At 41.9% G+C, this 26,887-nt stretch overlaps 1 protein-coding gene across 1 annotated transcript in view; it reads left to right on the top strand.

Annotated features, from left to right (window-relative positions):
- The first annotated feature begins 7,987 nt into the window (after positions 1-7,987).
- Positions 7,988-26,887, top strand: part of BTRC (beta-transducin repeat containing E3 ubiquitin protein ligase) — a 180,056-nt gene continuing 161,156 nt past the window's right edge. The window contains exon 1 of the mRNA XM_065894007.1: positions 7,988-8,051. Within this exon, the coding sequence (XP_065750079.1) occupies positions 8,004-8,051 (48 nt within the window). The 5' untranslated portion in view covers positions 7,988-8,003. The remainder of the gene's footprint in view (positions 8,052-26,887) is intronic.

Here is a 26,887-nt window from a genome sequence, read left to right as displayed (position 1 = left end):
CTTATATATTGCAAGCTACCCACATATTCATAGCTGAAATGATATGAGATTTGTATCAATATACTCCAAAGGATGGGGGAAAGAAGTTGGTGGTGGTACAAATGAAATATAAGTGGCCATAAGTCAATATTTTTGAAGCTGAGTAATTGTTGCAGGAGAAGGGGGAGCAAGAGAATGGTCATGTCCCAGGTCTCGGACTAGTTCCTGGGATGGGCCACTAAGTGAGGGTCCTTGGCATCGTGCAGGGAAGAACTCGAGAGTGAGCCATAGTAAAGTGAAAGCGAGTTTATTCAGAGCCCACATTCCATAGGCAGAATGTGGTCCATCTTAGAAGGTGAGAGCAGGGACTTCCCTGGTGTCCCAGTGGTTAAGACTCTGTGCTTCCACTGCAGGGGGTGTGGGTTCCCCCAAGCCACACAGAGCAGCCAAAAAAAAAAAAAGGTGAGAGCACCCCTGGGGTATGGGGTTGTTAGTTTTTATGGGCTGGGTAATTTCGTATGCTAACAAGTTGGAGGATTACTCCAACTATTTAGGAGAAGGGTTGGGGATTTCCAGGAATTGGGCCACCGCCCACTTTTGGGCCTTTTATGGTTAGCCTCGGAACGGCCATGGTGCCTGTAGATGTGTCAGTTAGCATGCTGATATATTACAATGAGCATATAACGAGGCTCAAGATCTACTGGAAGTCTAATCTTCCAACATCATGGGCCCAGTTGGTTCTAACCAGTTTTTGTAGTAGTCTGTTTTTCTTAATGGCTGTGTCATTCTTTTAATGGTTGTTCCCTGTCCCCTTCCCTCCTGTCTCCTAATGAGTAGAAGGAAGTTCACTATATTCTTCTCTTTATCTTTCTATGTGTTTGAAAGTTTACATAATCGAAAGTTACACACACACACACACACACACACACACACACACACACAGAGTGCCCTTTCTTTGTGCGCATGTTTACTTCCAGGTGTTTTCTTTTCCTCCCTCCTTCCCTTCCTTTCTTCTCTTCTCTTCTCTTTCTCTATTTCTTCCTTTTCTTATTGTTAGTTGCTTTGTTATTGTTTCTCAAGTAAGGTGCCTTTATTTATTTTTTAAATGGCAGCCAGTTTTGGCTGTGGTAAGGACAAACCAAGTCCAATGGGGCCACTGAGAAAACGGTTCCTTGGACCCTAGGGACAGTAGTGGTAGAAGGGACAATCATCGGACAGCCCCAAGAAGACAAATATTCTGGGATAGGGGACTCAGACCTAGGTGAAATAGGAGAGAAGGGGGAAGGGCACAAACTTTAAAAGAATGACATAGCCCAAAGAGATGACATAAACTGATTAGAACCAAATAGGTCCAATATGCCATTGTAACACATCAGCAAGCTAAATGACACACCCACCAGCACCATGACGTTCTGAGACTGACCATCAAAGATTAAAAAGTGGGTGGTGACCCAGTTCCTGGAAATCTCTGCCCCTTCCCCAAAATAGCTAGAATACTCCTCCCACTCATTAGCCTATGAAATTACCCGCCTCTATAAAAACTGATAACCCCATACCCTGGTGCCCTTCTCACCTTCTGAGATGGCCCACACTCTGTCTGTGGAGTGTGTTTCTCTCTAAATAAATCTGCCTCTTACCACTTTGTCCCTCACTGAATTCTTTCTGCGATGAGACATCAAGAACCTGAGCTTCATTAAGTCCTGAAACCAGGTGTGTGATCTCAGTTGGAAGACTGGGTTTTGGCCGGTTTCAAGTCCTGGCACATAGGTTCAAGTCCCAATCTGAGGAACATAGTTTCATTTGTATAGCTGTCCTGGCTCCCTCCTCTAAACTGCTGCCCCTCAGAATTGTTCCCCTCAAAAATTGTCTCTTGGGACTTCCCTCATGGTGCAGTGGTTAAGAATCCACCTGCCAATGCAAGGGACATGGGTTCGAGCCCTGGTCTGGGAAGATCCCACATGCTGCGGAGCAACTAAGCCTGTGCGCCACAACTACTGAGCCTGCACGCCACAAATACTGAAGCCCCTGCACCTAGAGCCTGTGCTCTGCACCAAGAAAAGCCACCGCAATGAGAAGCCCATGCACCGCGATGAAGAGTAGCCCCCACTCATCACAACTAGAGAAGGCCTGTGTGCAGCAACGAAGACCCAACACAACCAGAAAAAAAAAAAATTATTAAAAAAAAGTTGTCTCTTGCTATATGGAGGAGATTGCATTTGATTTAAGGGGTTATTCTTCAACATCAAAGTTCTGACTCTACCTCCCCCACAGCCACCCCCCAGTCTGTCCCCAGACCTCTCTTGGGCTGACAGCCTGGCTGTCTGGATTACTCTCTGTTTATCTACTGATTAATGTGCCTCATGTGGAAGCTTCTTTCAGCTGCAAGGCCCCAGGGATTTCCCCCTCCCTGAATGACCTGCCCTGCCCTGCAGGGCTGTCTACATTCCAGATCTCATCTTCCCCCACACCCCCATACTGTTGCCAAGAGAGCCCTGAAGTTAGTATATATTTTATGTTTTGTTTCCCTTACAAATAGAAAGCTTCCTAAAGGCAGGTCCTCTCTCTTGAGATTCATTTCTTTTTCTTTAATATTTTATTTTTGGCTGTGTTGGGTCTTCGTTGCTCTGCGTGGGCTTTCTCTAATTGCGGCGAGTGGGGGCTACTCTTCATTGCAGTGCACGGCTTCTCATTGCAGTGGCTTCTTTTGTGGAGCACGGGCTCTAGGGCACTTGGGCTTCAGTAGTTGCAGCACGTGGGCTAAGGAGTTGCAGCACGCAGGCTCAGTAGTTGCAGCACGTGGGCTCTAGGGCACACAGGCTTCAATAGTTGTGGTGCGCAGGCTTAGTTGCTCCACGGCATGTGGGATCTTACCGGACCAGGGATCGAACCCATGTCCCCTGCAATGGCAGGCAGCTTCTTAACCACTGCACCACCGAGAAGTCCCGATACTATTGTTAATAAATGCATTTAGGCTCTGGGGTTAGACTACTTGCAAGAGAATCTGTATTAGTTATCTATTGCCACATGACAAATAACCCTCCAACTTAACAGCTTAAAATAACAACAAACATTTATTATCTCATATGGGTCAGGAATTCAGGAACAGTTTAGCTGAGTGTTCTACCCAGTGTCTCATGAGGTTGTGTTCAAGATGTTGGCTGGGTCTGTAGTCACCTGAAAGCTTAACTGTGGCTGTTGGATCTGCTCCAAGATGCTTCACTCATGTTATTGGCTATTTGGTGCTGACTATTGGCAGAAGGCTTCAGTTCCTTGCTCTGCGGACCTCTCCACAGGGCTGCTTGGGGTTCCTCATAACTAAGTACCTTGTTTCCCCCAGAGCAAGTACTTCAAGTTAGTAAGGCAGAAACCACAATATTTTTTATAACCTAGCCTTGGGAGTCACCCTCCATCATTTCTGCAGTATCTCATTGGTTAAACAAATCAGCCCTATTCAGTATAGGAGGGATGTGAATACCAGGAGGCAAGAATTATTGGGTGTCATCTTGGAGGTAGACACCACCACGTCTTTGTTCTTCTTACTGCATTGTATCAGGGACACACAATTTCAATTTGCCCCATTCCTGATGATGTTCACCTTACTTTTTTTTTTGGCCGTTCTGTGTGGCATGCAGGATCTTAGTTCCCCAACCAGGGATCAAAACCGTGCCCCCTGCAGTGAAAGTGTGGAGTCCCAACCACTGAACTGCCAGGGAATTCCTGATGTTGTTCACCTTGATTGCTTGTTTAAAGTTATATCTACCAGGCTTCCCCACTGTGAAGTTACTCTTTTCTTTTTCAAATCATTAAGTATTTGGGGAGACATATGTCCATTATTCTTTGAGTACTTCTTTGTGTTCTGGCACAAAATGTTCTAGGCTCATCTTGTATTTTCCTTGTCCTAGCTCTGGAATCAGTTATTTCCCCAAGGAACACTGATTTCTTTTAGTGGAGAATGGTACTTAGAAGCTAAGATCTGGACGCTAAGTGTACTTATTGTCACTGGGTATTGCTGCTCCAAGACGCTCACAGTGGGCAGAGCTAGAGAATGTATGTATGTAACCAATCTCCCATTGCTGCTGCTAGCTTCTTCCTTCACCTGGATGCCCTTACCACACCAGTTGGGCTCCAACACCCCATGCCAGATCACCTCTCAGCATGGACACCAACTTTGTTCTGCCCTATGTAATAGTTTTAGGACTAAATTATTCAGGAAGGAGAAGGTCCAAACTGAGCCCATCTTGATTGTATATGCAAATTATACGAAATTTAGAGCTATTAATTGTTAACATTTATTGAGTACTTACTATGTGCCAGGTAATGGTCTAAGAACTTTCCATGAACCTTCACACCAGCCCAATGAGATAGGAACTATTATGGTCCCTGTTTTGCTGATGAGGCATAAAGAGGTTAAGTAACTTGCCCAAGGTCACACAGTTACCAGTGAGATATAGCAGAACTGTTTTATTGGACTTTTAGAACATATCCTTCAAAAGGAGGAGGTATCCTGTGTCCTCCACAGCATTTTTCTGCCGTAGGCCCGGAACACAGATATTGCTAAATGTCCTCTGGGGACAAACTGCCCCCAGCTGAGAACCACTGGTCTAGAACAACATTAATCGAACCTAAGGAAAGTTACTTCTTGATCGTTTGTGCTAAGAATGAAAGAAAGGGGGTAAACATGATCCAGAAGGGCAGAACATGCAAAACTCTCATTTCTTTGTGCAGCAGAGATTGCTGGTTGCCTATTCCAACACCCATTAGAAGTGCATTTCTTTAACCTTTCTCCTCCAGCTCTATGCCCCACCTGCCTTTGCACCCATACTCTCTCCCTCCATTTCTGTCACTGGAGGCTAATCCTTCCAACTGGATTTCATTCTTTTTTTTCTCAGGACCTGACTCCATCATTACGCCCTCCTCTTTCTTTTATCTTCAACCTTTCTCTCTCTAATGGATCCTTTCTATCACCATTTAAATATGCTCAAGTCTCCCACTTCTTTTTATTCCCCAAGTTTTAATTTTGGAAATTTTCTTTAATTAATTTATTTTTAAATTTTTTATTTTTAATTTTTTTGGGCTGCACTGCATAGTTTGCAGGATCTTAGCTCCCTGACCAGGGATTGAACCGGGGCCCTCTGCAGTGAAAGCACAGAGTCCCAACCACTGGACCGCCAGGGAATTCCCCATATTTAGTATTTTATTTTATTTTATTTTATTTTATTATTATTGGCTGTGTTGGGTCTTCGTTGCTGCATGTGCGCTTTCTCTAGTTGCAGTGAGCTGGGGCTACTCTTTGTTGCAGTGCGTGGGCTTCTCATTGCGGTGGCTTCTCTTGTGGAGCATGGGCTCTAGGTGCGCAGGCTTCAGTAGTTGTGGCTTGTGGGCTCTAGAGCGCAGGTTCAGTAGTTGTGGTACGTGGGCTTAGTTGCTCCACGGCATGTGGGATCTTCCTGGACCAGGTCTCAAACCCGTGTCCTCTGCATTGGCAGGTGGATTCTTAACCACTGTGCCACCAGGGAAGTCCCCAGAGCAGAATTTTAGAGTTTAAAAGATCTTAACCTCCCACCCAAACTGAACCCTCCTAGACAATCCTGCCTCTATGTTTTCAGACAATATGGTCATCCTGCCTCTATGTTTCCTTTGTCAGGACAGCTCTGATTACTAGAAAACTCTGAGTCTGAGTCCTATGTTATTACAGTGTGGTTCAGGGAAAATAGCACAGGCCTTGGAGTCAAGCAGATTTGGGTTTCAATCCTGATGATGTAATTTGCTGTATGACTTGAGCAAGTTATCGCCTCTCAGTCTCACTTACTTCATCTGTAAATTAGGGATAATAGTACTTGTTTTTACAAAGTTACTCTATATTAGAGATTATGACTGTAAAACACCTAGTGTAGTGCCTGGCATAAAGAGCTAATAAAGTGACAGCTGTTATCATCATCATCATAATTATTATCCCACCCAGTGGTCCTAGTTTGCCCTATAGAGCTATATACATATGCATTTCAGTACTTTCAAATACTTGAATTTAGCTGCCATGTTATTCCTAAGCGCTCTTTTTTCAGAGTAAGCATCCATCAATATTTTTTCTTTCAGTTATCTTGTCCTTGGCTACGCTCCTGCATATGATTATAGAACATGGTGCCCATAACTGAATAAAGTACTCCAGGTGTGAGGACTTCCCTGGTGGCGCAGTGGTTAAGAATCTGCCTGCCAATGCAGGGGACACAGGTTTGAGCCCTGGTCCAGGAAGATCCCACATGCCTCGGAGCAACTAAGTCTGTGCGCCACAGCTACTGTGCTCTAGAGCCCGCGAGCCACAACTACTGAGCCCACGTGCCACAACTACTGAACCTGTGTGCCTAGGGCCCATGCTCTGCAACAAGAGAAACCACCGCAATGAGAAGCCCGTGCACTGCAACAGAGTAGACCCCACTCGCCGCAAGTAGAGAAAGCCTGCACGCAGCAATGAAGACCCGATGCAGCCAAAAATAAATTTATATAAAAAATTAAATTAAACAAAACAAAGCAAAAAACCCACAAAGTACTCCAGGTATGGTCTTAGTGCTTTAAAACAGAGTAAAACCATAAAACTCTATTCCCCAGACACTAGTCTCTTCAAGTTGCCTAGGATTGCTTTAGCTTTTTTGGCAATCATGTCACATACTGCCTTAGTCCTATGAGAAGTTGCAGGTAGTTTTCATATGAATGAGTTTTGAGTCTTCATTTTGCAGTAGTGTAAACCTTTTTTTTTTAATTCAAGAGTAAAACTTTTTATTAACTTAAAGTCTATTATGTATTAGGTATTGTGCTGAGTTCTGAGGATGTAGGGATGAGTAGGACAAAGTATCAACATACTAGAAATGTAAGCTCCATAAGACTGGGTCTATTGTGTTCACTACTGAATCCCCCCCATCTCTTGGCACAATGTCTGCACACGGTTATATGCTGTTTGTTGAATGAAAGAATGAATAAAATAGTTTACAATGGAAAACTTCCTTATAACCGAAAAGGTATTTCCCTAATTCACTTATTTTATAAACTCAGGTATTTTGTACAGCGTATCACTTTTAGCCCAACCCTAGTGTTTTTTCCACTTAGGTTAAACCCAATTTCCAAAATAAATTCGTACTGTCCCTTTTAAGGCCAAACTAAATACTTACATGCTTTATTTGCTGGATGGCCATTATATTCCACCATTAAAGCCCTTTTGCAAGTACCCATTTAACCCTTAATGCAGGGCTTACATCTCAGGGTTAGCAGTAGAGGCCATGGTTTCTGAGTGCTAAACACCCGAGAATTTCCTGAGCCGAGTTCTATTCGGCCCTGATTTACTGTGGATTAGAATAAGGTGACAGGCAGAAATGTGCGGCGATGACTTAGGAAGACCTTGAAATTCTGCATTAGTCTATAAGGTGCTGCCAGGTGCCCATAGGCCAAACGTCTCTGGGTTGAAATCCGTCCCGCAGACGCCAGACATATGAATTTTGGGGGCGTCCAGTTTTCTACAACCACAGTTAGGGAGGCCCTAGGACCTTTGTCCTCTCACAGTTTTTTCCAGTATTTGGGCTACAGGTGAGGCACTGGTCGCCATCTTGATATCAATTGCCAGGCAAGACGCCACTGGCGTCGCTCGGTAACCACGGAGACACCGCTGCCCCTCCCATTTCCCAGCCCTAGAAGCTGTAAACTACGATTCCCATACGCTGATTCTCTACTTGACTGCCCGTTGTCTAGATTCGGCTTGTCAGCCACCGCGACCCTACCGCAGTGAACCGCGGGAGTTGCAGTTCGCGGTGTGGCCTCATTTTTTGCGGCGGGAAGTCCCAGAACTACAAATCCCGTGAGCCAGCGGGCTCACGCACGCGCACGGAACAGCTGATCCTCCCTGGCCCCCCTGCGGGTGCCTGAGAGGTAAGAGGGCGGGGAGAAGGAAGAGGAGGCGGGATCCGGGCTCTGCGTTGGTTGCGGCCTGGCACCAAGGGGGCGGCCCCGGCGGAGTGCGGACTCGGTGGCCGTTGACGAGTATGGACCCGGCCGAGGCGGTGCTGCAGGAAAAAGCGCTCAAGTTTATGGTGAGGAGAATGTGCAGGCCGGGGAACGGTGGAGGCGGTGGCGTTGGCGGCGTCGCTCAGGCTCGGGTCTGGGCCGCCATCCCGCTGGAGGAGGGGGCAGGGGGACCCTGGGCCGAGGCCGGGGCCGGGGGCGGAGGCGGCTGAAGGGACGGGACGGGAGTTCCTGGGAGGTAGGAGGGGTTGCGGAGAGGACCCGGAGGTGGGGGCAGCAGCTCCGCCATCTTGTGGATGAGAGGCCAAGTGACAGCAGGAGCTTAATCGGGGAGGGGCTCTGGGCGGCGCGCAGGGCCCTGGAGGGAAAGGGGCGTAGGGACAGTTACTGAAGAGCGGAGGAAGCCAGGAGGAGAGACGCCGTGAGGCCGCTGGCAGGGCCTTCCTTGTGTGAGGGTTACGGGTGAGGCCCGGGAGAAGAGGTGCATTCAGGAGTGGGGAAGGGGAGCGCGGGATAGTGGGAGGAGAGATATTGGGAGTGGGAGGTGGGTGGGAAACGGGCAGCGCTGGATGCAGCTGGATCCAAGGTTAGAGGAGAGAAAGACAGGGCTGGTGGGAGACATAGATTTGTAGAGTTAGGTGGGAGAGAGAGCCTTTGCCTTCAGGGTACAATCCCAGCTTGGCCAAACTAATGTTGACAAACTCTGGAAAGGACTAGGCCTTACTTAGGAAGAAAAGGACTGGGGATGGGGATCTAGCGCTATGATGACAGTCTCTGGGAATGGAAAGGGGTTGACTAGGAACCAGAATTACAAATATCAGGAAAGGGGCTACATCCTCTAGTTTGAAAGGAGAAAACAGGAGAGGTTCATTGGCTGGGGAAACCTAGGTACAGGAGATTAGGGGCAAAATTAATAACTAATAGGGTAAAACAAAACTTAGTGCTAAATTGTAGAGATAGTAAAATGAGGGGACCGGATGCTGTACTACTTTCTGGGAAAGGAAAGGCCATGGAGAATCCAAAGACCCATAAGAAGTGATAAGATCAATGGAGAAATTCAGGAGATAAAAGGGGGAATGCAGGTAGTGAGGAATGGCTGATGTCAGGATTGGTAGTTTTGAGTTTTAGGTTGAAGCACAGTATGAACTTGGACTGGATTTTGTGGGTGTGTTTAAATCCTTTGGAATCTAGTTCTTTAACTTTGAATCATGCTTTTCTGTTTTTGATATGTGTATGTTTGGCAAATTTGTGGAGTCTGATATTTGATGCTTTTAATCTGATGCTTCATTTGTATATCCTAGATGTAAAACCAGACTTTGTGGTTACAGAATGATGGGTTGCATAGACTTACTTCTGTCTTAGCAGGTGGCCATAGAGACGTTGATATTACTTGCAGTCTAGTTTTGTTTTTTCCGTAAGTAATTGTAACCTGTCACTCCAAATCTTATTTCTTTTGTCAGTTATTTTGTGTCTTTGCCTGAGATACCCAAATTTAAACAAACATGGACACTAACCTAATTGAATTTAGGCTTTAAACTGTCCCATTTACAAGAATACTGGTTAAATTTACTATGACTTTACTTACTTTGTATTAGTACTTTCAGAAACACCTAACTAAAGTTCAAGTGTATCTTTAATAAAATTCTGTTAGGCCTGAAGAAGGTTCTTGAGTTTCTACTAAATTCTAAAATATTAAGAAGAGGCTTTGAAATTTTTTTGGACTATAGAAGTGAGAGGAAGTTGCTTTGTATCTACAGCCAGCTTCTAGAATTGAGTCAGAAAAGTGGCAGTTGCTTATTTTTGTTTTCCTGCTTAGAGATTGACTCAATCCTAATCTTGACATGTATCAGGTTTATGGAATAATGTGGTTTGAAGATCATAAAGAGACATTATGAGATCATCTTCTTTACTCCCCATTAGACGTCAGCCTAGGAACATTTTCAACCAATTGATCTCTGCTTGGCACCAGTGAGTTGTTTTGATAATGGTCTCCTGATTGAGTTAAAGTTGAGCTAGAAATGGCCATGTAGTAGTTTACAGCTTTTGGGACACCACACATTATTAAATGTTGAGTCAGTTTCCATAGGGAGAAACCAATTCTTCTTCAGTTTTACAATAGTTACTTTCATTTTTGACCTTGCCTGCTATTGTGGCTGCTGTTTGAGCAAAGGCCAACTGGAAGAGGGTCACCAAGAATGACACCTTAGGGCTTCCCTGGTGGCACAGTGGTTGAGAGTCCACCTGCCGATGCAGGGGACACGGGTTCGTGCCCCGGTCCGGGAAGATCCCACATGCTGCAGAGCGGCTAGGCCCGTGAGCCATGGCCGCTGAGCCTGCATGTCCGGAGCCTGTGCTCCGCAACAGGAGAGGCCACAACAGTGAGAGGCCCGCGTACCGCAAAAAAAAAAAAAAAAAAAAAAAAGAATGACACCTTAATAACTGAAACAGAATGGAGAGTTAGAGATTTTGTATTCCTTTTTAGCTCAGTAACAGTCTTATTATGAATCTGAGTAAGTCACAACTTGCCTTTGATCCCATTTACCCTGTTATAACATGTCTGTTTCCTTAGTCAATTGAGATAGGAAGATATTTTATTTGTGTTTGCACCTAGTAATTAGTGCACAGTACACACGCAAGGATTATCCTTTTAATAAAATTGAAGTTGTTGATAGTATTTGGCTTTATTTTGTCCTTATCCCTTCCTTCAGTTGTGAGTTGTGAATGATAATTTTTATACCGATGCCTGATTTCCACTGTTTAAGAAAATGTAGGGCTTCCCTGGTGGCGCAGTGGTTGAGAGTCCACCTGCCAATGCAGGGGACACGGGTGCGTGCCCCGGTCCAGGAAGGTCCCACATGCTGCGGAGCAGCTGGGCCTGTGAGCCATGGCTGCTGAGCCTGCATGTACGGAGCCTGTGCTCCGCAACAGGAGAGGCCACAACAGTGAGAGGCCCGCGTACCGCTAAAAAAAAAAAAAAAGAAAATGTAAAATTTGTTTAAAATAGCAACATGAAATGATATTCTCTTTCATGAATTTTGTTCATTATTATATTGACATAGTACTTTGATTAGAAATTTTATAATAAAATCTTATCAATGAGACTGGTAATTCAGATTTGACCATAATTCACACATGGTCTAGACTTAAAGGTTACCTTTGGATTTTTGAGATATATCTATCTGTCTATTCTTCTGTATCCTATCTGTCTATATGACAAGTTGAGGGATGAATTTGAAGGTTTTTTGTTTGTTTGTTCTGTTTTTATTTTTGGCTGCATTGGGTCTTCATTGCTGCACGCGGGCTTTCTCTAGTTGTGGCGAGCCGGGTCTACTCTTCGTTGTGGTGCACAGGCTTCTCATTGTGGTGGCTTCTCGTTGTGGAACATGGGCTCTGGGTACACGGGCTTCAGTAGTTGTGACACACAGGCTCAGTAGTTGTGGCTCGTGGGCTCTAGAGCACAGGCTCAGTAGTTGTGGCGCACGGGCTTAGTTGCTCCGTGGCATGTGGGATCTTCCCGGGGCAGGGCTCGAACCTGTTTACCCTGCATTGGCAGGCAGATTCTTAACCACTGCACCACCAGGGAAGTCCCTGAAGTTTATTTTTAAATGGACAGGATAAACCAATCCCAGGATCTTAGAACTGGGAAAATTTGACGCATGCATGAAATAATTTTAGGACATATAAAATAGTTTTTTAAAGAATTGGAAGATAAGTGAAAGTGTAAAGGGTAACTTGCTGTGTAACAAAGATAAATCTGTGGTTGACTGATGCATTTTCTGTTTCACTTGGTGTTGGCTGGGGTGCCAGCGTTTCTGGAATGTTCAAAATGGTCACCTTCTGTCATGGCTGGCCACTGGATGAAAGTTCAGCTAGCAGTAAGGCCTTCTGTCCTCCTTTATGTGGGCCTTCTTTCTCCAAATGGCCTTTCAATTTCCTTAAAGCATGATGCCTGGAGTCTAAGAAGGAGCATTCCTGGAGATAGGAAGTAGAAACCAGTCAGCCAGTTCTCCTAAGTCCTAGGTTTGGGAGTTGAGAATGTTGCCATTGGTCAAAGACAGTCAAGGCCAGCCCAGAGTCAGAGGGAGGGAAAATAATCTCTACCTGTAGACAAGAAGAGAGGTATGCATAAACAGAGAGAAACTGCTGGGGGCCATGCCCTTTTGAGAGTGGCTACCACAGATGCTATTCTAGTTGGATGCTCAGGATAAAAATACAAATGGGATCAGCCAAATTTGTGGGTAATAACGCTAGGAATGCTTTGGAGGCATCTCTTTTTTGAGGTTAACTTCTTAAGGAACTAACATGATCTCCTGCATGACTTGTCTTAATAATGTTACTGTAGAGATAATACTGAATGAATTGATAGGATTCAGGAACTTTTCTTTTTTGCCTGAGAACCATATGTATCTAAAAGCAAGAAACTGCATTTTAAAATAAGTATTCAGATTTCTCACTATGTTGGGCTTTTCTTTAAATCAGTGAGATTGATTACCAGCTGGTTGGATGGACATTTGAAACTAGTTCTTAGTTTGTCAGAATTTCTATATATCTGTTACCTGTTCTCAATTTAAATTAGCCTTCAGTTTCTTTTCTGAATACTCATATAGGTATTGGGGTATGGAATTACAAATTAATGATAATTCTCTGCGCTCATTTTCTTGATTCATGTTTGTAATGTACATAATAAATTATTGGAAGTGAATTATTAGATTGGAGTAAAAATTCTTCTACTTTGAATGATTACCAGAAATTCTTTTTTTTTTTTTTTTTTTTTTTTGCTGCATGTGGGCCTGTCACTGTTGTGGCCTCTCCCGTTGCAGAGCACAGGCTCCGGACGCGCAGGCTCAGCGACCGTGGCTCACGGGCCCAGCTGCTCTGCAGCATGTGGGATCTTCCCGGACTGGGGCACGAACCCGTGTCCCCTGCATCAGCAGGCGGACTCTCAACCACTGCACCACCAGGGAAGCCCTGCCAGAAATTTTTTATTGCTAAATTAGAAAATGAACTTTCAAAGGAGACTACTTGTTATTCTATATTTTTTGTGTATTGTTTAAATCCTAAAAGAAAATAATTGGTTAAGAATTTTTTTCCCTTTCTAAAGGGAGATGGTACATTATGCAAGATCTTGATCATGTATAGATAAAATTATTTGTGGTAAATGGCATTACAATTAAAAAAAGAATGAGAATGAAGAAAGAAAAAAGGATCTTTGTGTTATTAAAATATTTTAAAATACCATGTGCTTTCTAGCAATATTTTAATACAGCATGAAGGTGCTTTCTAAATGTATATAATAAGAATTCACTGTGGATAAAGTAGAAAATATTTACCAATGTTTAACAACTTGGTCACTATAAAGAAAACTGCTTTCTTCCTTAATAAATCAATCCCAGCATCCTAACATTGGCAGTGGAGGAGGGGAAAATCTCTATGGGAAAGGTCCACCTGATCTTACCATTTCAACTAGTATTCCGTAAGATTCACCTTGTACTGGGGAATCTCTGGATAATTCCCTTTAGATTTCTGAAGCCTGATTGAAAACGGAGCTAGAACATTTTACAGAAGACTCAGAGATAACAACAGAAGAATAGATACTGAGAGTAATTTTGAACTAAGAATATGATTTGTTCTCTGGGGCACTACAATCATAGTTCCTGGATTGCCTTTGTATGTGGCCAGGGTGAGGATGGGGAGCAGGGGAGCAAAAGCCACAGAGCTGGGAGAGAATTCCTGCCTGCTTAAGGTGAACACTTTGAGTTGGAACTTCCTTCTGAGGTCTTGCTCCTTTCTGAGATTTGGCTCTCCCTTCAGGGTATACTTGCCTTCCTATTCCTAGGCTTGTGACTGACCTGACCTGACTCTGTCTGTGTCAATAATAGGATAACCACAGTAGAAATGGGAGGGTTGTGTTTATTTATTTTTCTTTGTTTTTTTTAAAATATGATCAGCCATGAATAGCTAATATGTATTTACTTAGTGTTTACTGTTTGCTATTCTAAATTCTTTACATATACTATTATTTCACTTAATCTTCCCAATAATCCTGTAAGATAGATTCAGTACTATTGTTACTTCCATTTTCAGATGAGCAAACTGATTCCAGGGAGGTTAAGTAACTTGCACAAAGTCTCTCTGCTGAGCAAGAAGCCTGAGATCAAACCCAGGCAGTCTGACTTGAAACCCTCACTTGCACTGTGTTTCATCCTTGAAGAGCAGAGAAACAATGGAATATGATGGCACATTTCTTTGCTGGTCTGATGGGCCGGAGTGGAGAGTTACTGTCCAGACTTATATATAGATTTATTTTATTTTTTTTACCTTTTTTTTTTTTTTTTGCGGTACGCGGGCCTCTCACTGCTGTGGCCTCTCCCGTTGCGGCGCACAGGCTCCGGACGCGCAGGCTCAGCGGCCATGGCTCATGGGCCCAGCCGCTCCGCGGCATGTGGGATCTTCCTGGACCGGGGCACGAACCTGTGTCCCCTGCATCGGCAGGTGGACTCTCAACCACTGCGTCACCAGGGAAGCCCTATATATAGATTTCTGATCATTTGAATTACTGAGGAAACGGAGTTGTCACGGTATCATTGTATCAATTGGCTATTGCTGAGTAATAAAGATCCACAAAAAGTCATGGCAATACAATGATAGTTATTTATTCTCATGAATATGTGGATTTGCTGAATATTGGATGACATAGACTGAATTTTGTTGGGTCACTCTGGATTTGGCTGCTCACTCAGGACTGTTCCACATGTTATTCTGGGACTCAGACTGTAGAGGCAGTGACTTCCCAGGCAGAGCTGTCCTCATAGCTATAGTAGAGGCACAAAAGAGCAAGCCCAGTTGTGCCTTTCAATCATTGGTTGTATTATACCAGCTGATATTCCATTAACCAAAGTAAATCACGTGGTCAAGTCAAGAGGTGGGAAAGTATACTCTGCCCTTAGAAAGAGTGGAAGAGAGAGCAACTTGCACAATAATTTACTATAGTAATAATAATCTAGTATACTTGATTTATAGAAGAATGATAAAATGCTTACTATTACAACTATTGTGCTTTCTTTCTGCTCTCCCTTGTTGGCACTATTCTGACTTGCACTTTCACATTTTGGTTACTGAACAACACCTATTGGTTGGATACTTCCAGAATCACAATTTAATACAGCAGGTGTCTTTGTATTATGTCATGTAGAAAAAAAAAAAGTGTAAAGAAATAATCAGAATCTTGACTTTAATCCACAGTGATGCCCTGGAAAGTTCATCAGTATCACAATCCTTTTTTTCTGTACTTGGGAAGGATAAGGTTGATGTCACTCGAGTAGCATTTGTAACAGAATTTGAACTGTAACAGAATTTGAATCAAGGTCATACATAATGCCCTTGGTATTACGTTCAGAGCTCTTAAACTCCTTCTCTGAACGTAAACTTAAGGCTGCAACGATATTTTCTGATGTCTGGGGGACTTTCAGGCTTTCACTGAAAAGTCATGGAAACAGAATTGTAGCATGTGGATAATGTTTTTGCAGCATGGACATGTAAATCCTTGTACTTCTTAGCAAGTACCACACTAAACTGTTAATGTGCTTTTTGTGAAATGTTAGATTATGGGTAATATTTCAAAATATTTGGCATCTGAAGATGTATTAGGAAACACACAAAAAAAGCATCACTTAGGTGATTTTTTTCTTTTTCTTTTTTTTTTTAAGAAGATGTTGGGGGTAGGAGTTTATTAATTAATTTATTTTTGCTGTGTCGGGTCTTCGTTTCTGTGCGAGGGCTTTCTCTAGCTGTGGCAGGCGGAGGCCACTCTTCATCACCGTGCGTGGGCCTCTCACTATTCACGGCCTCTCTTGTTGCGGAGCACAGGCTCCAGACGCGCAAGTTCAGTAGTTGTGGCTCACGGGCCTAGTTGCTCCTCAGCATGTGGGATCCTCCCAGACCAGGGCTCGAACCTGTGTCCCCTGCATTAGCAGGCAGATTCTCAACCACTGCACCACCAGGGAAGCCCTGACTTTTCTTTACTATATATTCCTTAATGTTTTCTACATTTTTGACGGTGAATATGTATTGTTTTTAATCAGAAAAATTAAAGTTTAATATATTTAATGTATACATTTATAAAACAAGTACCCCAAATGAAGACCTGCGCTTGAACATGGACTACAGTGTAGCAAGTGTACTGGCCAGTGGACTTACAGTGGTGGCTTGAATAGACAACTGGCTCTGAGCTCATTTTCTTAACTGAAAAGTCTTAATTGTTAGTCCTACCTAGTTAAGAAGGGTCTCTCTTTCTCTCTTTTTCCCCCCCTCTCAGTTCATTTTAAATTGTAAATTGCCATGTATAATGTGTTAATTGATAAATTATGCTACGTAAACTCCTATATGTATCCAAGTTTTCATTGGAAATTTAGAACTCTATGGTCCTAAATTGTGCTGGAGCACTGCATTTTCCTGTTAAGTAGTACTTGACAAAATGAATGAGTTGACAACTGAAAACAAGGCATGCCGTGTGATTTGATAAAAATATGAACATAAACCGAGGGCAAAACATTATGTTACACGTGGAGGGAGCTGGTTATGGGGGCAGGAGGGGATGAAGACACAAAGTTAAGTATTATAAAACTTCTGTCTTCCCTAGAACTTCACAGTCTGTTGAGAAGATAGGCATTTATAAATATCTCTTAAGGCACACTTTGGTAAGTGCCAAAATAGAGGCACAAAGTGCTATAGAAGTTAAGGGAGGGGAAATTAGTTTTAACTGGAAAGATCTTTGGAAGGTTTGAAGAAGAGAGCTTCCTATTGGTCTTGTGGAATAGATAGATTTTGACAGACTTGTTTCTGAAGTGGGAAGTTCCAGGAAGAGGGAGTAGTTTAGGTAGAGGCCAGAAGATCAGGAGATGGCCAGCACAGTGTGAGTATATGTGTATGATTTGAACATAAGGTGAATAGCAGACAAGAAGGAAAAGATAGATTGGGAGCCTAGGGAGTTTGGATTGAATCCAGTTTGTATTTAAGAATAATATTATAGTGTACTTGGTATGTGTCTATATAAGCTTTTATTGAAGTAAAATAAGTATACTTTTTAAAGAAATCATAAGTATACAGCTCATTGAATGTTTACCCACTGGTCACTTCTGTGTAACTATTATCTTATATTTGTAGATTACTTTTTGCCTTTACTGGTTTTTAACTTCACATAAATGGAATCACTCCAGTATATATTCTCTAGTGTCTGGCATCTTTTGTCCCACATAAGAAGATTCATTCAGGTTGCTGTGTTAGGTGTAGTATGTTCATTTTTATTGCTATGCAGTATTCCACTGTGTGAATATACTTCAAATTTTTAGCCATTTTATTGTTGATGGACGTTTGGGTTATTTCCAGTTTTGGGTTACTGTGAATTGTGCTATTATGAATAATCTTGTACTTGTCTTTTCTTGTACATATGTACATATTTCTGTTGGGTATATACCTAGGAGTGGAATTGCTGGGTCATAGGGTATGAAAAATGTTTAGCTTTAGTAGAGTCTATGAATTTTTTCCATTTCATACTTTCTACAGCACCATATGAGTTCCAGTTGCTGTACATTCCTGTAACATTTACTTGCTACTGTCTTTTTTCACTTCAGCCATACTAGTGGGTGAATGGTATTATTTGACTGTTTTAATTTGCATTTCCCTAATGACTGCTGTAATCAAGCACCTAAAAAGATTATTGAGGTTTTTGGCTTTTTAAGGTTTACTGGCTGTTTAGATATCCTCTTTTGGGGCTTCCCTGGTGGCGCAGTGGCTGAGAGTCTGCCTGCTGATGCAGGGGACACGGGTTCGTGCCCCGGTCCGGGAAGATCCCACATGCCGCGGAGCGGCTGGGCCCGTGAGCCATGGCCACTGAGCCTGCGTGTCTGGAGCCTGTGTTCCGAAACGGGAGAGGCCACAACAGTGAGAGGCCCGCGTATCTCCCCCCCACAAAAAAAAAAAAAACCTCAACAATAGATATCCTCTTTTTTGAAGTGTCTGTTCAGGCCTTGGTCATTTTTTTTTTTTAAATTGGATTGTCTGCCTTCTTCTTATTGATCTATTCCCTATATTCTGAAAAATACAATACAAATCTTTCAACAAATATATGGTTCTTTTGTAGGAATGTGTGTTTTGTTTTCAGATTTTTTTCATTTAAGAGATCAGTAAAAAAAAAGTCACAAGATTTTGTGACTACAAAATACCTACACAGGATTTACAGGGTTAATGGTTTTTTTTTCTTACACAACCAATACTTGAAGAAGAAGCACCACTGTCAGCACCATTTTATAAATGAACGAAGGAGATTTTTAATGCCACAGAAGTAGAAAACACATAATCTCAGAATAAAGGAAACTCTTTGAGGTAGGCAAAATAATGCCTTCCCCCCACCCCCCATCCAAGATAGACACTCTAATCCCAAGAACCTGTGAATATGTTAAATTACAGGGCAAAGGGGAGTTAAGGTAACAGATAGAATTTGGTTGCTAATCAGCTGGCTTTATTTTTAATTTTTTACCATACCACGCAGCGTGCGGGATCTTAGTTCCCTGACCAGGGATTGAACCCGTGCCCCCTGCAGTGGAAGTGTAGAGTCTTAACCACTGGACCGCCAGGGAAGTCCCTCAGCTGACTTTAAAATAGGGAGATTGTCCTGGATAATCCAGGTTGGGCTCAGTGTAATCACAAGGGACCCTAAATGTGTAAGAGGGAGGCTGAAGAGGAGGTCATAGTGATGACGTGTGAGAACTCAATCCACTGTTGCTGATTTTGAAGATGCCGTAAAAGAGCCCTGAGCCAAGGAATGTGAGCAGCCTCTAGAAGCAGGAAAGGAAAAGCTAAGCCTCCAGAAAAGAACATATCCCCGCTGAGGCCTTGATTTTTGGCTCAGTGAGACCCATTTCAGACTTCAGAACTACAGGACTGTCAAATAATAAATTAATGTTGCTTTAAGCCACTAAGTATGTGGTACTTTTTTAAAGTAGCCATGGCAAATTAATAGTCTCTCTTAAGATAGTTAACCTAATTGGGGTGTGTGTTTGTGGATAAAATACACATACATATAACATCACTATATTTATTTTTAGTGTTTGGTAACTACCAGTGCAATTCTTTCTCTTTCTCTTAATATTTTATTTTGAATCAACTCAGAATTACAGAAAAGTTTCAAGTACAACACAAATGATATTTTTTCCTGAATCATTTGAGAGTAAGTTGTCACATCATCACCAAATGCTTTAGTGTATATTTTCTGCAAACAAGGACATTGTATATAAGACAACCATCAAAATTCAGAAATTAACATACAGTACAATTACAGATCTAACCCCTTAGATCCCATTCAAACTTTGCCAGTTGTTCTAATAATGTTCTTTTTTTAAAAAATATTTATTTATTTGCTTACACAGGGTCTTCGTTTCTGCAGGCGGGCTCCTTAGTTGCAGCTCTCCAGCTCCCTAGCTGCAGCACATGGGCTCCTTAGTTGTGGCAGAGGGCTCCTTAGTTGCAGTACACAGGCTCCTTAGTTGTGGCATGCGAACTCTTAGTTGTGGCATGCATATGGGATCTAGTTCCCTGACCAGGGATGGAACCTGGGCCCCCTGCATTGGGAGTGCGAAGTCTTATCCACTGCGCCACCAGGGAAGTCCCTCTAGTAATGTTCTTTATAACAAAAGAGTCTAATTCAGAATCACGTACTGAAATTAGTTGTCATGTCTCCTTAGTCTCCTTCAGTCTGGAACGGTTCCTGTCTTTAACTTTCATGACTGTGGCACTTTTGAAGATTATAGGCTAGTTATTTTGTAGAATGATTCCTCAGTTTGGGTTTATCTGGTGATGTTTCCTCATGATTAGATTTGGGTCCTGTATTTTTGGCAGAAATACCACAGAAGTGTTGCTTTATTTTACTTATTGCCTCCTGTTGGGTGACACATAATTTTTGTTTGTCTTACAACTTTTTTTACTTGATTAAAGTGGCACCTGCCAGTTTCTTCTTTAAAGCTAATGTTTTTGTAGTAAGTATCTTGTGGGAAGGTACTTTGAAACCATGTAACTATCTTATTCATTAGATTTTCAATCTATTTCTAACAGAATGAGTTTATGAATTCCTGTTTTATTTGATGGGTTATAATACTATCTTTTACTTATTGCCTACTATTCTTTTTTTTTTAATTTCTCTTTTTTTGGCTGTGTTGGGTCTTCATTGCTGCACGCGGGCTTTCTCTAGTTGCGGCAAGTGGGGGCTACTCTTCGTTTAGGTGCGTGGGCTTCTCATTGTGGTGGCTTCTCTTGTTGTGGAGCACGGGCTCTAGGCATGTGGGCTTCAGTAGTTGCAGCACGTGGGCTCAGTAGTTGTGGCTCGCGGGCTCTAGAGCGTAGGCTCAGTAGTTGTGGTGCACGGGCTTTGTTGCTCCGCAGCATGTGGGATCTTCCCGGACCAGGGCTCGAACCCATGTCCATTGCATTGGCAGGCAGATTCTTAACCACTGTGCCACCAGGGAAGCCCAATCATTATTTCTTTTGGCACTTAAATTGTTCCCTGTTTGGCCAGTGAGAGTGCTTTCAAACTGCTTTCTTTGTCTTTGTTATGTATTTCTGTCATTCTTTGAACATTGTACTTTTTTCCCCCAGCCCTGGAATCAGTGATTTCTCTTTTTTTTTTCTGGTTTCTTTTAGGAGAGAATGATATATAGAAGTCAATATCTGGGTGTTAGGTATACACATTGCTATTGGGTGTCACTGCTCCCAAGTCCTCTCACTGGACAGAGATAGGGAATATATGTATGTGTAAACGTGCATACACATGCGTGTGCACACACGTATCGCTATTTTAATTTTATCTACATATTTATTTAAAACCATGAGTTCACACAGGTATCTCCAATTCTAGTCTAATACAACAAGGTTTATCCAATAATTTGCTTTCCATAATTGTAACTCCCTTTTCTGTTAGTAAGTTGGCTCTTATTATCCTCAACATAATTTCTTTTTTTTTTTCAACATAATTTCTTAATCAATCCCCCCGGTATGTGACCAGTCTCTCCTGTTGCTGCTGTTCCTGACACCCATCATGTGGATGCCATCCTCACCTTATCAGTCTCCAAAATCCCATATTAGGCTGCTGCCCCTAGCCCCCATTAGAAGACCCTTCTCATTTCAGGCTCTGATACTGTGCACTAGGTTGCTCTCCTCACTCCATTTGGACTTGAGCACCTTGTGCAGGGCTACTAAGGCTGCCATATTCCTGTATAGACATTCTCTTTATCCTGCTAGGGTTCTGACATCCTGCTGTAGGTCACTGCAGATCCCTCCATCCCATCTCATGTACACACTTGTTTTCCTTGACCCTCACTAAACTGAATACAGATTTTTCACTTTGTAAAACTGAAACTCTGTACCCATTAAACAGTCCCTGGCAATTGCCATTCAGTTGCCTTCAGTCCCTGGCAACTGCCATTCTACTTTGTTTCTATGAATGTGACTACTCTAGATACCTTGTAAATGTGGCACCATACAGTATTTGTCTTTTTGTGACTGGCTTATTTTTCTTAGCATAATGTTCTCAAGGTTCGTCCATGTTAAGGCATGTGTCAGAGTTTCCTTCTTTTTTAAGGCTGAATAATATTCTGTTGTATGTATACATCACATTTTGTTTGTCCATTCATCTCTTGCCAGACACTTGGGATACTTTTACCTTTTGGCTATCGTGAATAATGCTGCTGTGAACATGGGTCTACAAATATCTCTTCAAGACCCCAAAACGCTTAATTTTTTTTTTATCTTGATCTTTTGTTGGCACTTTTATGAATTCATCAGTTTTCCATCAGAGTTCTGAAAATGCTTTTTCATTCAGTTCAGCAGTATAGTCAGTTACCAGAAACCTGTACTTGTCAGAGTCTTTTCCATGAATATTTTACCTTATACATTTAGATGTACAGTCTGTCTGGAATTTTTATGTTTGATGTGAGGTAGAGGACAGAATTCAGTTTTGTTTTGTTTTTCATCTGTTGTGTTGCATGGTCACTTTTGTCATATACCACCTGTCTATATATGTGTGTGGGCTTGTTTACAGGACTTTTCTGTTCCAGTGGTCTATTTATCCTTGTGCCAATATCATACTTTATTAATTACTATATTGTTATACCAATTCTTGATATTGGATACTGAATGTCCCTCAGCTTTTGCATGTCCGTATATATTGGAATCAGCTTAATTTCCACAAAACATCCTCCTATAACTTTTATTGGAATTGCATTGAATCTATATATAAGTTTGGGGAGAACTGAGATCTTAACACTATTGAATTTTATAATCTATGAAAATGGTATATCTTTCCATTTTGGGGGTCTGTAATTTCTCTGTGTAGGGGCCTTTATATATCTTTTGTTAGATTTATTCCAGGTATTTGGTGTTTTTAGATGCTATTTTTAAAATTTAATTTTCTGTTTGTTTTGAGTGTAAAGGTTTTTTAAAACCCGAGCTCCATGACCTCCATTCAGTATAAACACATGGGAGTACTTTTTTCTGAAAGGTCTATAATTTACGTCTGAATCTGATTCCCACTGGGGGCAATAACAACAAAGAAGATTAGAAGACCACTTTAGTTATTTGACTTTGAGTGGATTGGACTAGGGACGGGGGGAACAGACAGGCAGGGAGGCTGCTTAAAGACTATGTAATAGTCTAGGCAAGAAGCCACGTGGGCTTGAGCTAGGGCAGTTGGTATGGAAAGAAGGAAAGATATTCAAGGAATATTCTGGAGATACAGTGGGTAAGGTTTGCCTGGAGTAGGCTAGGAGAAAAGAAAAAGAGAAAAGAGAAGAGTAAAATATGGCTGGTGTCAGGCGTGTTCAGGGCGATTAGTTAAAGGGAAGGTTGCCATAGCAGTAGGTATGGCAAAACAAGTATTTGGTGGGTAAAGATATTGGAATAGTCCCTAACTTTAATAAGGAGACTAAATTTAAGATATACATATAGGGTTTCCCTGGTGGGGAACCAAGCAGATAAATATCCAAGCAGATTTGGGGACTCAGAGAAGTTTAGAAGGGCAGGATATAATTTTAGAGGGGAAAATAGTGACAAGGAGTCTGGGTGCAGATATTCTGGGGAGATTCAGTAGGCAGACAACATCAGTGAGTACTGAAAAGAGGCGGCAAATCCTCTGTTTCGAGTTTGGGCTCAGAAACAGAACTGGAATACCCAGCAAGGAACTAAAGAATTCAGTCTACTCATTAGTGCCCACTGCAGTAGTACTATACTTTATTATTTGGAGAGCATGTTAACATGTAGTGCAGATTCTCAGCTCCTCTTCCCTCCACTTAATTTAGTAGACCTCAAGAATCTGCATGTTTAACAGGCATCTCAGTGTTTCTGATAGAGATATTTTTCGGATCACACTTTGACAAAATGTCTAGACTGCTGTGTCCTGGCCAGTGTACCAACACAGAGGGAGTGGGGGAAATATTGTGCCTAGAGCCAGAGTAAAAGGTGAAGCCTTGTACATGGGGAACATAGCAGGAAGCAGCTGAGTTAACTGGATTCAAGAGTGGAGGCAGGTCGTAATCATTTTGTAGTATGTAAGTATGTTAAATCAACATGTTGTACACCTTACACTTGCACAGTGTTATGTCAGTTATATCTCAGTAAAGCTGGAAAAAAACGGTGAAGGCAGAATGAGACAAACTTCATGGCAGAGGCTTAGAATCGCTTTGAGTTCCAACTGATTAGTAATAAGTTGGTTTCTAAAAACAATTTACTTCTGGGTGCTGTTTGCAGCTGGAGAATTTGGTGAACCATAGGGGCAGAAAAATTAACAAGATAATGCCATTTATAAGAGATATATCTAGTAGAAGAGCAATAGCAACATCCCCAAATGTGGCCACTCTAGGTATGTTAAAATCACGTCACAATAAACTAGTAGTCCCTGCTGGTGCTATGAAAAAGTTGTGGATAGTTCTCACATTACTTTTATTGTTAATATTCCATGACCCTATTACATACATGAAGATAAATGACAACAGACTACCTCAACAGTTGTTTCATAGTGCTCTTAAGGTAATGTCTTGAGGTAATGTCAAGGAATGAAGGGAGAAGTTTGAGGAATCATTGAAGTGTTGCTTAAAGCAATAGGCATAACTGAATGGTAAGGAAATTTATGACGAAAGATTCGTCTTTTGTACAATTACATAGACTAGAGTTGTTCTTTTGAGCAGGGTCCTCAAGCTGACCTCAAGTGAGAGGCACAAAGCCACAGGCTTTCTGGTGAGTGAGAAATTGTCTGAAAAGGTCTTTTTATCTTCATCCCTTAGATTAAAAGCAGCATCAGCCACAGCATCAGAGGAAGATGTAATTGATACAATTAAATGAGGTAAATGTGAAGCAGCTTTCTAGTCCATAAGGATATAGTGGTGGTAATACTTTTACAACAATACTCTAGTTCAGGGCTTCCCTGGTGGCGCAGTGGTTGGGAGTCTGCCTGCCGATGCAGGGGACACAGGTTCGTGCCCCGGTCCGGGAAGATCCCACATGCCGCGGAGCGGCTGGGCCCGTGAGCCATGGCCGCTGAGCCTGCGCATCTGGAGCCTGTGCTCTGCAACGGGAGAGGCCACAACAGTGAGAGGCCCGCCTACCGCAAAAACAAAAACAAAAACAAACAAACAAAAAAACTCTAGGTCAAAATAATTCACACAGATTTCCAAGGTTTATTGAATAGACATTCCACCCCTATTCCATTTTACTGTTTAAACGTGTATTTATTCATGTCTGCTGTGTGCATGTTTTTGGTCTTGGTTTTCTCTTTAAAAAATTAACGTTTAGTAAAATTGACTTTTTTTTTAGTGTACAGGTCTCAGAATTCATGTAACCACCACCACTATCAGGATACACAACAGTTCCATCATCCCCCAAAAAACTACCTTGTACTATCTCCCCATCTTCCTAACTCCTGGGAACTGTGATCTATTCTCCCTCACTTTAGTTTTATCTTTTTGAGAAAGTCATTTAATGGAATCATACAATATATAATCTTTTTGTACTGACTTCTTTCTCTCAGCATAATGCCTTTTAGATGATTCGTCCAAGTTGTTGCATGTATCAATAGTTCATTCCTTTTTATTGCTTGGTAGTATTCCATTGTATGGAATACGGCCAGAGTGGCCGTAACATTTCGCATTACCACAGCAATGTATGAGAGTTCTAGTTCTCCATCCTTGTCAGCACTTGGGATTGTTAGTATTTTTTATTTTAGCCATTCCAGTAGGCATATAGTAGTATCTTATCGTGGTTTTAATTTGCATTTCCCTAGTGAATACCTCAGTTCTTGATGACTTTATCTGTTGGGCTCAAACACAAAAGCTAGTCATCCTAAGAAGAATCAGAAGAATGGTCATTAGAGTGATGTAACGTTCTGTGAAACATTCTATGAAAGACTTTTGTTAACATTAGCATTCTATGAAAGACTTTTTGTAAATATTTTAGAAAGGAGTTTGTGCTAATGAACGTTCATGGCTTTTCAATGAAGTGAGGGGTACTTTGAAACCTAGTTACAAAGTTTCAAGTAAGCCCTGTGGCAGAATGAGAGAGTGACTTAAGAGTGTTTTTTTCTGGTGGCATTTGGTCTTATGTAGAGCACTTGTGGCTTTTAGACTGAGGAGATAGGCAAATGAAAAAGAAAAATCTCTGATTACCTGATAGTTTTGTTTTGTTGGCACCGCGTAGCATGTGGGATCTTAGTTCCCCAACCAGGGATCGAACCTGCGCCCCCTGCAGTGGAAGTGCGGAGTCTTAACCACTGGACTTTGTTTTGATGTTATTAGGCATGTCAGTACTTTTCTTTGATACCAAGTCCTCAGTTAGGAAATAGCCTCCTGATTAGAACTTGTTTCCCTGGGAAAATATAGTCCACTTAGAAGCAGTTTCCAGGAATGTATTGGTGCGGAAATAGACAAAGTAGTGACTCATGTGTAGCATTCAGTGTAATTTAGAAAAGATGACTTAAGTAGAGGAATATTGATGCATCTGTTTTTCAAATTGCAGTTAATTATAGTGACAGCTTATAAGATCTACTTCATTCTTTCTTGGAATCTTGCCTAACTTAACAAATTTAGGTTAGAAACGGACAATTTAAAAGTCAAATAGGGCTTCCCTGGTGGCGCAGTGGTTGAGAGTCCGCCTGCCGATGCAGGGGACACGGGTTCGTGCCCCAGTCCGGGAAGATCCCACATGCTGCGGAGTGGCTGGGCCCGTGAGCCATGGCTGCTGAGCCCGCGCATCCCGGAATGGGAGAGGCCACAACAGTGAGAGGCCCGTGAACCGCAAAAAAAAAGGTCAAATAAATTATTCGAAAAGAATCCTGCCTTATCAAATCATGCTTCTAAAGGTTTTTCACACCCTCCAGTCTTATCCAGGTGTGATGTTTTGAAAATTGTTTTGTTTCAGTTTTTATCGGAGTTTGAGAATAGAAACTCCTTTTATGCAGGTATGTATCATCTTTGATTATACGGTAGTCCACTGGATATAGTCCCTCTACTTGACATATACCTACTGCATCAATAAACTGTGTGATCCTAGATATGTTTATATGTGGTCATGTTAAAAAGTGTTTAAGTATTCTTAAATGTGTTTTATCAATATCTTATGGAAAAATACTCATAATCTTTTGAAAGCATTCATGTTAAAAAGAATTAGAAATGATGTTTATCTCATTTGGAACTCTTTCTCTTTCAATGTATCATTAAAGTGCAGGTACAGTATATAAGAGTTCATACCATAGGATCAACTGAGACTTTGGTTTAAATATATTACAAATTATACACGGAAGCCTGCATAAGATCCTACATATTTTTTTTTCCAAAGAAGCTTATTTAAATGGTTCTGTTAAGTGTAGGAATGT

This window comes from Phocoena phocoena, chromosome 16, assembly GCF_963924675.1.
Source record: "Phocoena phocoena chromosome 16, mPhoPho1.1, whole genome shotgun sequence".
NCBI lineage: Eukaryota > Metazoa > Chordata > Mammalia > Artiodactyla > Phocoenidae > Phocoena > Phocoena phocoena.
Note: the sequence above shows the minus strand (reverse complement) of the source record. Positions and strands in the feature narration are given on the sequence as shown.